The 13,872-nt window shown below is 32.1% G+C and overlaps 1 protein-coding gene across 8 annotated transcripts in view; it reads left to right on the forward strand.

Moving 5' to 3' along the window:
- The window catches only part of LOC130894077 (uncharacterized protein CG45076-like), a 47,004-nt gene extending 33,493 nt beyond the window's left edge, over positions 1 to 13,511 (forward strand). Inside the window, exons 5-12 of one of the 8 annotated variants that reach the window (XM_057800644.1) lie at positions 1,526 to 1,747; positions 4,546 to 4,770; positions 4,922 to 5,031; positions 6,385 to 6,518; positions 8,382 to 8,519; positions 11,897 to 12,113; positions 12,199 to 12,370; positions 12,437 to 13,511. In XM_057800644.1, coding sequence (XP_057656627.1) covers positions 1,526 to 1,747; positions 4,546 to 4,770; positions 4,922 to 5,031; positions 6,385 to 6,518; positions 8,382 to 8,519; positions 11,897 to 12,113; positions 12,199 to 12,370; positions 12,437 to 13,252 — 2,034 coding nt within the window. In that variant the 3' untranslated portion in view covers positions 13,253 to 13,511. Of the gene's footprint in view, positions 1 to 1,525; positions 1,748 to 4,545; positions 4,771 to 4,921; positions 5,032 to 6,384; positions 6,519 to 8,348; positions 8,520 to 11,896; positions 12,114 to 12,198; positions 12,371 to 12,436 lie in introns of all 8 variants that reach the window. The other 7 variants (XM_057800643.1, XM_057800648.1, XM_057800646.1 and 4 more) reach the window with 7 other exon arrangements.
- Positions 13,512 to 13,872: the final 361 nt, after the last annotated feature.

Genomic DNA, 13,872 nt, shown 5'->3' on the forward strand with positions numbered 1-13,872 from the left:
CTAGAAGATGGGTAGATTATGATAAATATGAGGCAACATAGATTTAACAGGATAGAAAAGCGTGAAAACAACTGCTGAATAAATATAAATGGTGTCATTTCATACTTTGGAGGATGATGGAAAGAGGAGGAAGGAACATTGTTCATCAAATATTTTCAAAAGGAAGAGACAATCGATAGAGAATACTACATAGAGTTGTTGGATCGTTTGAATGCAAAAACGGCCTTATATATCGAAAAAAAATCACCAAGATTTCACCAAGATAATGCACCGATCCCCAAGTCGATATCAATATTAGTTGAAATGAATAAATTACACTTCCAATAGCTTCCCCATCCACCGTATAGTTTAGATTTAGCCCTCCAGTAACCACTGGCTATTCGCTGATCTCAAAAAATGCTCGTCGGTAAGAAATTCAGCTCAAATGCAAAAGCAATGGTTGAAACTGATGACAAATACGGCATTCACAAGTTAGAGAAGCTTTGGAATGATTTAATTTCTCTTGAAGAAGATTACATTCATGAATTGGTAAAAATTCAGTGTCTTTTGAATACTTGATTTAATTTGCGGTTGAATAGATATGATTTTAGTGTTTCCTTGTCTTGAGCGATCGATCTTTATTTGGTCCTTACGATTTTTTTGAACTTCAACGTACAATTTTATAGATTTCAATATCGATTGCGATCTGTTCCACTAACTTTACCACTTGCACTAAATTTTTATTTCTATTTTTACTTAACAAAATTGATATTGCCCAGTTCACGCTAAGTTGAATTCTTCGAACTCGGAATGCACCAGTAGCGATTCTTAGTGCAGTTCTTTGCGATAAATTAAGTTGTTTGAGATACATTTTTTCACATGATGCATAATACAGATCCAATTTATAACTGGCAATGAAATTAATCTTATATATTAGTTAATAAAATTTTTACAACTTCATCTTGTTTATAAATCCTATGTCATCGAGGAAAATCGCGTTTAATCTCAAATCTGTTATTGCATATTCTATTTACTTGGAAATTTTTGATGTTATATAAGATGTAACGAACGTCCGCAATGTGATAAGAAACTTTGAAGATTTTCATATAAATATGTCATTTTTAAACAGCTAGTTTGAATTTTAAACGTTATATTTGGATAACAAAAACATTTTAATATTATATTTTTATATAGATGCCGGTATAACATTGTAATGTAATTTGCTCAAATAGAAGTTAGAAGATGTTACATACTATCGTAAGTAAATAAAAAAAATACACAAAATTGATGATATACTTTTAAATATGTATAAAAAAATACGAATAGTGATGACCAGTATGTTGAGTACATCAAATAATTAATCCATTTTTTATCGTTTCAGTTTCCTAACTAATTTCAAAAAACGGTTTATTAAGAGATAAAAATTCGATGTCGTTTTTGAACTTCGACAGTAAATAATCTTTAAAATATCTTGCATAAACTTCTGGTCGTGGCTACTACTACTAATTATAATTACAAAAGTTTTTATAATTTAAAAATCTTTCAGAAAAGTGTTTACTTGGACACCCCCTATCCAATAAAGGCCGTGGATTATTCGTATTATCCATATTCTTACAGAACATACAGGCCTTTATCGCTCTATTATGATTATTATTGGCCATTGAGTAGTTTGAATCGCTATACTAATTACTGGCCTTATTATCCTTACTACAGATATTTGTATTATAAATATACACTGCCATCTGATAGATATTATCATTTGAAATATGTAAGTATAGCATCGAAATTATGAAATAAGTAAGTACATAAATGAATAACTGCAACTAGTGACATGTCTTTTTGTTTTATTAGAAAGTTGTTTGTCGAATTATTCATCTAAAATATAATATAGTCATCGATAGAACTTCATCTAAACTTTTGAAAGTCTGTTTTTTAAAAACTTTATTGTTACAATTTTTCAAGCGAATGATCTTAATCAATTTCACGATTGAATTAACAAGATTCATTGAATGAACTAGATTCATTATTCATATTTATACTAATAAAATGCTGACAGTTATTTACGTAATTTGATGTTTATGCGTTTTACTTTTTAGAAATGTTCTGGATTTTTCTTCACATAACTATCCATTTATGAATACAAGTAATTTTTAATCATGACGTTAAATTGTTTTCTATCTAACAAAATTTTTTAGTAACGTGTTAACTATTTTCGAGAAAAATTATGGATTAAATGAGGTTATTTTTACGAGTAATTAATTTTCTCTTTGTTTTTATTGATATAATTTTGAAATGAGAGATGAAAACAAATCAATTTTTTAAATTATATGATAATTTCGTTCGAAAATATGTTAAATAATTCCTTCATAACTCGATATTTCCACACCGATTCCATCATCTTGATTATAACGAATTAGAAAAGAATTCCCCATCAACTTATTACCTTTTTAATTAAGAAAAAAATTATGCGACTTGAGCTTTAAAATTAAAAAAAAAACCATTCGATATTTGTTACGTTTTTCGAATAATTTTAACTAAGGAAAATTAAGCAGATAAAACAGAATGAAGAATCACATAAGGAAAAAAATGTACCAGCAATTAATCAAAACCCAACGACAGATGGTAAAATGGAAATCTAGATACCGAGGTATTTGAAAATGATAAGATAAAGAGTCAAAGCATTGAGTACGAAATATTACAGTTCAAATATGATTTATTTTTTGCTCCCTTCTGGATAGTAGCTACACCAGGAAGACACGATTTGTTGTAAACATTTTCTACAATCATTTATTTGGATAAAATTAGATAAATAGTTATTTATCTAACAAGTGAGTAAAGAGATAGTTTTTCCATGACTAGGACGGTAATACTCGTGAAAAATAGTTAGTTTACTCACGAGTTTCATACACATTTGTTTCTACGTCCGTCGACTTGAAAAAATTCGACAAAACTTTTATCAATTTTTATTTTATAATAGTAATATTAAAACTATAACTGTGAGCATTATTAATTTGAAGATAAAAAGAAGTTACATTGATATTGGTACTTGAATCGTCAACATTTAACGAGTTCAAATAATTAACATTATAGGAAAACTAATTATCAATTAAACATTAGGGCCCTCTCACACCAAACGAATCCGAATTAATCAGAATCACTCCGAATGAAGTTGAATTTGATTGACCAAGATTCAGCTTCGAGCGCTCCGTTTACATGTGAAGGGACTCTTTTCCCGCCTTCAAACCGGACGAATCTGGTTCAATCAGGTTTGATTCGAGGTCGCACTTGATTCCACCTGTCAGATTCCTCGTCCGGTCAGTCTTGAATCAACAACCATACGAGATGGACTTGGATTTATTAATTTTAAAAGTTAAAGAAAATAGTACGATTTATGACGAAAAGAAGATGAAAGGATTTTTATACATTCAGCTGGTAAGAAAAAGTGGAGATGACGATTCAGATTCAACTTGATTCGGATTCGTTTCGTGTGAAAGGGGCCTTTCGAATGTCGAATTTTATACTATCGCGGTCCCCTCGTTTTTTTAACCAAAATCTACGTTTTCACGGCGGATTTATGCAAATGCAACGAGTTTCGAGTATTTACTGATGTCTACGTCGTTATTTACAATTAGGGTTCCTTTCAGTTTTGAATTGGAGTAGACCAAAGTGTTGAAGACCTCCACATTTTGGATTTAGCTTCAAAGTAAGCTTGTAACACTCTTTCTATGAAGCTGTTTATGCTTTTTTTAGTACGCCAGTTCATAAAAGAATTATATTCTTTTAAATACTGTTCCTCGGATTTCTCAGCGATAAGATTCATAGTCGCCGCAGTTGCCGATTCAACAACATCTTCTGGTGTGTAGTTTGAGCTTTCTTCACTATTTCTTTTCATCACTGATAATAATAAAACTACACTTCTTTTAATTTGACACAAAACGGATTTTTTTAAACGCATATCAAGAAATAAAGGGGTGACAGCTCATAGAAATGAATATTATAACGGACGTAGAAAAAATAGTTTAATATACAGTGTACTGTGTTCGTAATAATCATGCTTGACGGTTTGATAAACCTTTTTGTGACAAAGATACAAATTCATTGCCTGCAAACATTCTTCAATGTGGCGTTAATTCATTTATAATGTGTTGTTTGATAATACGTTCAGTTTTTATAATTTTAAATTATTTTTAAGGTACATTCAAGTGGTTATAAGATATTTATTATCCATTTAAACGAATTGTCCAATATTGGACAGATTTTCGATTAAATAAATTCTACTATGATCTTCAATTCACTATTAATTTAAAATTTTGTCTCCTATAGAGTTATTTTGGTTAACAAATCTCCGAATTTATTAATATATACGACGCATTGATTGCAAAACCTACGTAAATTTATTTAAAGTTATTAAAAATCCTAAAATGTTCAAGATGAAAGGTTTTTACTATTCAATTTAAAAAAATTGTTTCTCTGGCTGATAGACAAATATACCAAGATAGAAATAATCACTTGATTGTACTAGTTGTTAAAAAAATATAGTTTGTTTTTAACTCTATTGGTTTGCAGAAAATGATTTTCCTACGAGATTCGATAAGTAACATTAGAGAATACAGGATTTATCCTACTCAATCGTATCTTCGTCACAAAATATACAAACCGCTTAGCTTGTATTGTGATTATTACGAACCGATTCGTTCCCTGTTTTGGGACACTTCGTATTGGCCCCTATATAAAACTGTTGGATCGCTAGAAGCGCAATGTAATAAAGGAACCGGCGATAGATTACAAAAAGTGAGTATTCAATTACCAAAAGTATACAAAAGTTATGTAATTAGGGCTAAAATAACATAATAACGTCAATCCAAATAACTGCTTCTTGCCGAAACGCCGCTTCAATTAACACATGTTTGGATAAGTTTCTGAATTTACTATTAATTTTCAGATATTCGATGACGAAACAAGGTTGATTCGCGCACAAACGGCGTCTCTGTTGAAACGGATTCATGACCCGGTTCCTCGTGTTCGTTCCAGCTGGCCATTAACGGTCACGAGGTAAGTCCAAATCTCTCAAATCAATGTTTGAATCTGATTATTTTGTTTGACATGAGTCAAATCGGGCGATTTAACCGGCCATTCGATCGTTACACGTCTACCAATCCACCTATTGGGAAAACCTTTAAATACTTTCTAACTGTACGTGCAATAGATCGATCTATCTCATCTGGATCATTAACATCACGAAAAAGTCTTTATTATCTACCTCACCTTTAACTGTGCACTCAAAAAAATAATGACTATTAATTTTTTTCTTGATGATACCAGCCCAAAACGCTGACGATTTTCTCTGCTTCAATATCTACAGTTTTTTTGATGATTAACGTCGCTTCTGTCCATCATCAAATCACATAATTTTTGTCTTCTATCAGGATCACTCCCGAATAAACTAAACTTTGTAAGGGTAATATTTGACCGTGTATTAGATACGAGGCATATTTTTTAAGTAAGTACCGTTTTGGAATTAAAAAAAGAAGTGCAAACATATCCCCTCATAAAATTCTGCCGCCTGACTTGTTAACCACTGTATCACAACTGTTTTGACTTCGTTATCGTCTTGAATATGCTGACCGCCCAGGTGTTTCTTCAAGTGCAGGAAATGGTTAGGGCTTAAGGGAGGATGATCTAGAGTTTCCCAAAGATTCGATGAGATCTTTCGTCTGATTGTCCACATGTGGACGGGCATTGTCATGCAGCAAAACGATACCCTTACTCAACTTGCCACGTCTTTTGTTCTGGATTGCACGACGCAGATTGTTCAATGTCTCACAATAAGACGCTGCATTGATTGTCTCATTGCGAGGCCGAAACTCCACTAGCAATACTCCTTTTCTGTCCCAAAAAACTGTGCACATGATTTTCCAGGCTGAAATTGTTTGCTTAACCTTCACTTTTTTGGGTGATGATGAATGTCGCCATTCCATGGATTGTTGTTTCGATTCTGGTGTGACGTAGGCCACCCATGTTTCGTCACCAGTAACAATTTGGTCTAAAATATCTTCATTTTCATTGTGGTACCGCTCAAGGAATGTCAATGCCATCTTTAAATGCTCTCACCCGTATCCTTACCATTCCATTACTCATAATGTTTTGTCCATACACTTCTCAGGATGAATATCGATCGATTTTACGCCTTTAGCACCGAGAAATCGTATAACAGCCCGTACTTCACAATCGGCGGGACTCAGTAAACAACGTATCTAAACAACGCGCATGTGCGGAACGCTGACCTTGGGATTGCGGCGGCGGAATCGCAAAACGGTATTTACTCAAAAAATATGCCTCGTAAATTTGTTGACCAAAACTAACCACCTTATACCATAAAAGAAATGACGAACGTTTTCTTTTCAGATATAACTACGATGACGGCGGTTTACCTGCAAGATTGTCAAATGACAATTATATTCATCGCCTTCTAATAACATCACCCTCGTCTAAAACCGAGTACACTACTTATTTTACCGAACCCGTTAAAAAATATATCGGTGAGTTGAGTAGGAGCTTTTCCCCGAACCACGCGATATCTATTCGCAACCATATTGATCGATTATAAAGCTATACGTACACGCTTTGCATGCTCGAGCTTACATTTCATGGTGGTTCGGGGAAATGACCAAACAGAATGTGGAAAACCGCAGCTCGCAATAAAGAAATATATATATTAACGAAGTACAAGATATTATTAAATTTTAAATTAAATAATAATAATAATCTTGTTGTTTCTGAAGATGTAATGAAGCTCTAACTTCGTTAATATATTCAAAAGGTCTGTAGAAACGAAAAACTCAAAATAATGTTATATTGTATGTCAGAAGAAGAGATATTAAGTTGAAAACAATTTGAAATAAATGTAAAAATAACAAACCGCACCGAAAAATCTCTAAATATACATGATCTAAAGTCAGTAACAGAAAACAAAGTAGATAAATAGCTTTAGAATTCATATTAGATTTATTCTGCATTTACAACAACTTCTAATCTTCTGCAAGGCCCAGATTCGTGCATTTTTAAGATACGCCATCCAAGCATACCCTGAAGAGATTCGATTCAATACAAAAGAGTACAGTTAGAGTTATAGATTATCGAGAATTGATCTGAAACTTGGACAGCTTGATCCTCCGAGCTGTTTAAAAAAATCCAGTTCGTAGTAGTTTTTGCAAGCAGACGTTGTTCATGAGCATCGAATTCACCTGTAGATAACTAGAACTTTAATTTATCGCGTCTCATTTCTTTGGAGCAATGCAATAATGTGGAATCAGCTACCAAGGTACGTCTTTTCCGAGCATTATAACCTACAGAATAGCCTTTGAATTCACATTCGATTTATTCTGCATTTACAACAACTTCTAATCTTCTGCAAGGCCCAGATTCGTCCATTTTTAAGATAGTTGGAGCTCAATATCCAAGCATACCCTGAAGATACTCGATTCAAAACAAAAGAGAACAATTAGAGTTATAGATTATCGAGAATTGATCTGAAACTTGGACAGCTTGATCCTCCGAGCTGTTTAAAAAAATCCAGTTCGTAGTAGTTTTTGCAAGCAGACGTTGTTTATGGGAATCGAATTCACCTATAATAACCAGAACTTTAATTTATCGCGTCTCATTTCTTTGGAGAAATGCAATAATGTGGAATCAGCTACCAGGGCACGTATTTTCCGAGCATTACAACCTATAGAAGTTTAAGATAAATATCTACAGGCATCTCCACGTGGCTAGCACCACTAGAATTATACGAGTGTGAAGAAGTGTGTTTGTTTTTTACATAAAAAAACGCTCATCTATTATATTAATTGCTACTTATACTTTTTTCGGTTTATATTCTAACTTCTTATAGGGAAATTCTGAAAACATAATTCAAGTTTGTTGTACAGACCTTTTAATTCGAAAACTGCCAATGCTTTGTCATTTGCATTTGCATATCCATTAATTAAAGTAGGTATTCATAATTTTCATAGAAATGTAATTGTCACAAAGGAATAAAATAAAAATTAGTATCTTAATCGATGAGTATTTCTTTTTTAATTCTTGTTTCTTCTGTCTTTTCTTCACTTACTGCCTTGTCCTTTTTTCACGTAATCCCACAGTCTTTAACGACCTAAATTTTTATATCATATCCTGCTTTCCTCTCAGATATATTATCATGTTCATTCCGTTATTTTCTACTTTTCAATCTTTCAATCTTCAATGTCGTTACTCAGTCAAATTATCGTGTTTTGCTGCTTGAAAATAAAGCTTGATCTCACCCCAGCTGGCGCTTCATAAAACAAAATCGTTTTCCTCATTCTGATTATCCTGGTGCATGTATCTCCCAGGAGCTGGTCATCTAGCATCTGTATCCTACGCAGGCGATAGAGTTTACAGTCGCAGACCGCATCTCTATCTTTACGAAGATCCATTAAAAAGCGATATCCAGCTGTTGAGCTATTACATCAACAGATTCAAGCAGGAAAAGGCAATTACTGGAAGCGGCGAATCTACCAAAGGTAAATGGTTGTTGTTTTGCAAATCATTTTCATAATTTACTCGCCGGAATATATTATTCGTATGAACAATAAAATTGATATTATATAAGATGATTTTTTATTCTTAATTTCAAAATTTCATAGTTTTTTTAAAAATAATTGAATTATTCAATTTCTTCGAATCTTGGGTATCGAAATATCGGGAAAATAAACTTAGCGTGACAATAAAAAAACAAAATTTTGGAAAAATACTGGGATATGGTCGAACATAAAAAATAGGAAAGGATAATTTATTTATTTATTTTTATCTAGATGCTTGAAAAATGATTTCATAATCAAAGATTCTAATACTGCATATATATATATATATATATATATATATATATATATATATATATATATATATATATATATATATATATATATATATAAAGAAGGAAAATCTTTATCAGATGTTTTTGTATTATGTATTCATATTCTGTAACATTCATAACATTTTTTTTACTAACAATTTTCTTTTTGTATCTTTTTTGTATCTAATCTGTGTGTACTGACGTTGTTGATTTTCTTTTCCTTACAGTCCAAAACGCTGAATCTCCAGAAAAAAATGAAGAGAAGCCAGAAATTACGGAAATAACGGAATAATTTCTTCTTTCTTGTTGTTTTTACTTCTTCTTCTTCTTCTTCTTAGCTATTAACTGGCTTAAACAGGATAATTCGCACTTAATTTATTATATACTGCCATGTTAACTGTGTAATAAATATTGCACGAAAATTATTATTTTATGAAAATGATGATTTATTGGGCACTGTGTTGAATAAATTTTATTTTGATAAATTTTGTTTTATTTCTGATTCATTATGAAATATCTAATAAAATGTTAATAAATACGCTAATTTTTTTTGTGAAAATACAGGTAAATCCAAGTTGAAAAGACCGCAAATTTTATGTGGAAATTCTTTTAGAAGGGATTGATATTGAAAAGAACAATTAAGATCTGCTTCAACTAGATGATTATGATGCAGAGGACGTTCAATGTATTGGATTGTCAAAGACTAGAAAGAAAAACTATCGAATAGTAAAGAAAACTGGATTATTGGAAAGATATTGAGTGTCCAATTAAATTAATTATGATATATCAACGAAAATGTTAATAAATACGCTAATTCTTTTTGTGAAAATACAGGTAAATCCAAGTTGAAAAGACCGCAAATTGTATGTGGAAATTCTTTTAGAAGGGATTGATATTGAAAAGAAGAATTAAGATCTGCTTCAACTAGATGATTATGATGCAGAGTACGTTCAATGTATTGGATTGTCAAAGACTAGAAAGAAAAACAATCGAAAACTGGATTATTGGAAAGATATTGAGTGTCCAATTAAATTAATTATGATATATTAACGAAAATGTTGATAAATACGCTAATTTTTTTGTGAAAATACAGCTAAATCCAGTTGAAAAGACCGCAAATTGTATGTGAAAATTCTTTAAGAAGGGAATAATATTGAAAAGAACAATTAAGATCTGCTTCAACTAGATGATTATGATGCAGAGGACGTTCAATGTATTGGATTGTCAAAGAATAGAAAGAAAAACTATCGAATAGTAAAGAAAACTGGATTATTGGAAAGATATTGAGTGTCCAATTAAATTAATTATGATATATTAACGAAAATGTTGATAAATACGCTAATTTTTTTGTGAAAATACAGGTAAATCCAGTTGAAAAGACCGCAAATTTTATGTGGAAATTCTTTTAGAAGGGATTAATATTGAAAAGAACAATTAAAATCTGCTTCAACTAGATGATGATGCAAATGATATTCAATGTATTGGACTGCCAAACTCTAGAAAGGAAAACAAACGAATAGTAAAGAAAACTGGATTATTGGAAAGATATTGAGTGTTTAACTAAACTTGGATATGGAAGCAGATAAAAATTATTTACTGTGGAACGGATGATAAAACTCTTATATTTAATGAAAGTTATGTTCAACATTTGATAGAAAACTTATCTTTTCTTAGGTTAGGTAAACAGAGTATCTAAGAAATGAATGCCAAAATGTCGGAAACGACTTAAAAAATTTAAGATGTTAGAAACTGAAACTATTTCGATTTCACTAGTTTCCTTCGGATTTGAATAGATGAGGGACTAAATGGGATTTGTGTCAGAATTCGGTAATACTGTTCCTCTAAAATCAGTAACGGGTCAAATTTCCTATTAATTGTTTAATCTTTTACTGGAAAATGTTATAACCTAAAAATTTTCCAATTGTGTGATTCCGTTTTTGTAGTATCTTCTTTAGAACATAAACAGTGCCCACATTCAAATTCCTCATTAACTATTCATTTATTGACTCCAGATTGTCAATTGTTAACAACTAGGCACAATCATCCGAATATATATGTCATAGCATACGAGGTTTATTCCAAAAGTCGTTTCCAGTGAATTTGTAAGCATGGAAAAAATTATTTATCGTTATTTGATCCAATACTTTCATTTGAAAGGCTTTAGCTCAATCAATATACGACCTGAACTAGATTATACTTTGAGTGAGATTGCTCCTTCGTTGTCAACGGTAAAATATTGAGTACAGTTTGAACCAAATGGGGGGACGACTCAAAAAGTGCGGATAACGAATCAAACTTTTAGCAGACGAATTTTTGTATATTATTTATGTATATATATATATGGAAAAAAGCAAAAATTGGGAAGATGGACAGGTAAGTACGACCAAACAAACGCAAAATTAAAATAATCTTTAAATGTTGGTTGAGGATGCTATTTTTATTTTTACAATTCCTATGTTTGTTGTCTTTTTTTCTTATAATATATAAAGATTTTAGAACGTTTACAACATGAATTATATAAAACAAATTATCATTTGTTTCAATAATGATTACAGAAAACTTTCGCAGAAATTTTTACGTATGAAGCTTAACGAGAGCTGATATACGTTTTATAGAAGATCTTGTAAGGCTAAATCTGATGAAAGTGTATTAACAAATCAGTTATTATGGACTGATGAAGTTCGAATAGTGAAGACACTGTTAGAAAAAGTTGGGAAGAGTATTTTGGAAGTCGAAGAAAGAATAAAATACCCGAGATAGTTAGAATAAGCAATATTCCATGATTGAGCTACTAAATCTCGTTCTTCGAGGCAAAGTTTTAGATAGAAAAAATATACATATAGGGTTGATTTTAAATCGGATACTATCAAAAATAACATATCTATATACCGTTTTTGAGAAGTTGAAAGTGAAATGTGAAAAATCGTCAAGAAACTTCAAGATTGAAGATATCCAAATATTCCCGGTCATTATTTATAACAAATTTTTTTCTATAATCAACAAAATTTTTTATAAATCTTATCAATATGTTATTATTTGTTTCAGCTCCGTTGAATCCAGCACGCGCTACTCGTAAATTCACTGCCAAAAGATTGGAAGATAATGAAGAAACTTCTAAAGAAATGCAAAAATTACGCGAAGCGAGAGCCGCCAGATTGGCGTTTATTAATGAAGAAGAAAAACGCGAGAGATCATCCGTAGCAGTAGACGACGCTGTTAAAGCTAAGAAAAAGAAAGAAGAAGAACGATTAGCGGAAGAAAAGTAAGAAAAATCATAATAATAATCATCATACAAGTTTCTTATATTATTTGTTATATTACGCATATGGTGGTTTTATTTTTTATAGAGCTTTAGCAGAAGAGCAAGCTAGACGTGATGCCCAAAATAAAAAAGAAGAAGCAGCTAGGAGAGCCGAATTAGCAAGACAAGAAGAATTAGCAGCTCAAGCGGCAGCCGAAAGGGCTGCTGAACTAGAACGACAAGCAGAATTGGCAAAACAAGAAGAATTAGCAAAACAGGTACCGAATGACACATATTGAGACTGTCCAATCGAAAACTATACTTACATTTTCATTTTTTTTAAGGCTGAAATAGAAAAAGCTCGTTTGGCGGAAGAAGAACGTATTCGCCAAGAAGAACAACGTCGTTTGGAGGAAGAAGCGAAAGCCGAGGAAGAAAGAAAACAACTTGAACGTCTCGAAGAACTTGCCCGACAAGCTGAAGAAGAAAAACAAGCCGAGCTCGCGCGACAAGCCGAAGAGCTTGCCGAATTAGCGAGACAAGAGGCTGAATTAGCCGAACAGGCTAAACGAGAAGCCGAACTAGCAGAATTAGCTCGACAAGAAGAAGAATTAGCCGAGTTAGCAAGACAACAAGCGGAGCTAGAAGAATTGGAGAAAAAAGAAAAAGAATTAGCCGAATTGGCCGAAAAAGCAAGAGAAGAGGCTGAAGCTGCACAAAGGGAAGCAGATGAAGCAGTTAAAGAAGAACTTAACGCAACAACGACAGCAGAAGAAGCGGAAAACGCGGAAGAAGAATTGGCTCAACAAGAAGCGGAACTGGCAGAATTGGAAAGGCAACAAGCTGAATTAGATGCGCTCGAAGCTGAAGCGCAAGCTCTCGAATCTGATCAACCTGATCCGGAACCCGAACTGGAACTTAAACCAGATTATACGGAAGAAGAGGATGAAGAAGAAGCTAAAAGGCAAAGAGAAATGGACGAATTAATACAACAAAAATTCGAATTAGCGGAACTCGAAAGACAACAAGCCGAACTTGACGCTCTCGATGCAGAAGCTAGAGCTTTAGCTGGAGATGCTTCCGAAGCCGGTGACGATGAAGAAGAACCGGCGATAGCCGAAGATACACCGGTACAATCTGACGTCGAAGATGATAATTAAATTTGTTTTTCATCTCTTCTCTTTGTTAAGTTTGATGATATTTATTTAGGTTTAGAATAATTTTTTATATTTTTTCCGCTAGTTTTATTGTTTTTTTTTACATGCTTATTATCCTCGCATTTATCGATCGCATTTCTTTGTTTCTTTTTTCTGTTGATTTATCTTTTTATTGGGATTGTTATACAGTCTTTAAAGTAATGTCGCTCGCAATCGCTCTATTTATAATTTCGGTTTAATAAATGTTGTTGTTGTAAAAAAATGTTGTTTTTATTTGTTTATTACAGTGAAAAATCTACACAGAAATGTGGATACAATGTTTTTTATATAAATGCATACAAAAAAAGTTTTTCTTTTCGAAATTAAATACAAAAGAACCGAAAGATAAGAAGTTCTATCGAAAATTTTTATTTTGAAAACGTGTTATTTAACTCTAGCTTCATTTTAATTTTCCGTGGAGAATATTTTTACGTGCTTCGTAAAATTTCGTTATTTTTACCCTAATTATTTGGGTTTTCCGTAAACGATGTCGGCTTATGTTTAAATAACCCTTTTCAAGTTTCCTTATTAACCATAATTGGAATATCATGGAAATACTTGGCACCTTAACGTAATTTTATACT

Source organism: Diorhabda carinulata, chromosome 5, assembly GCF_026250575.1.
Source record: "Diorhabda carinulata isolate Delta chromosome 5, icDioCari1.1, whole genome shotgun sequence".
Classification (NCBI taxonomy): Eukaryota; Metazoa; Arthropoda; class Insecta; order Coleoptera; family Chrysomelidae; genus Diorhabda; species Diorhabda carinulata.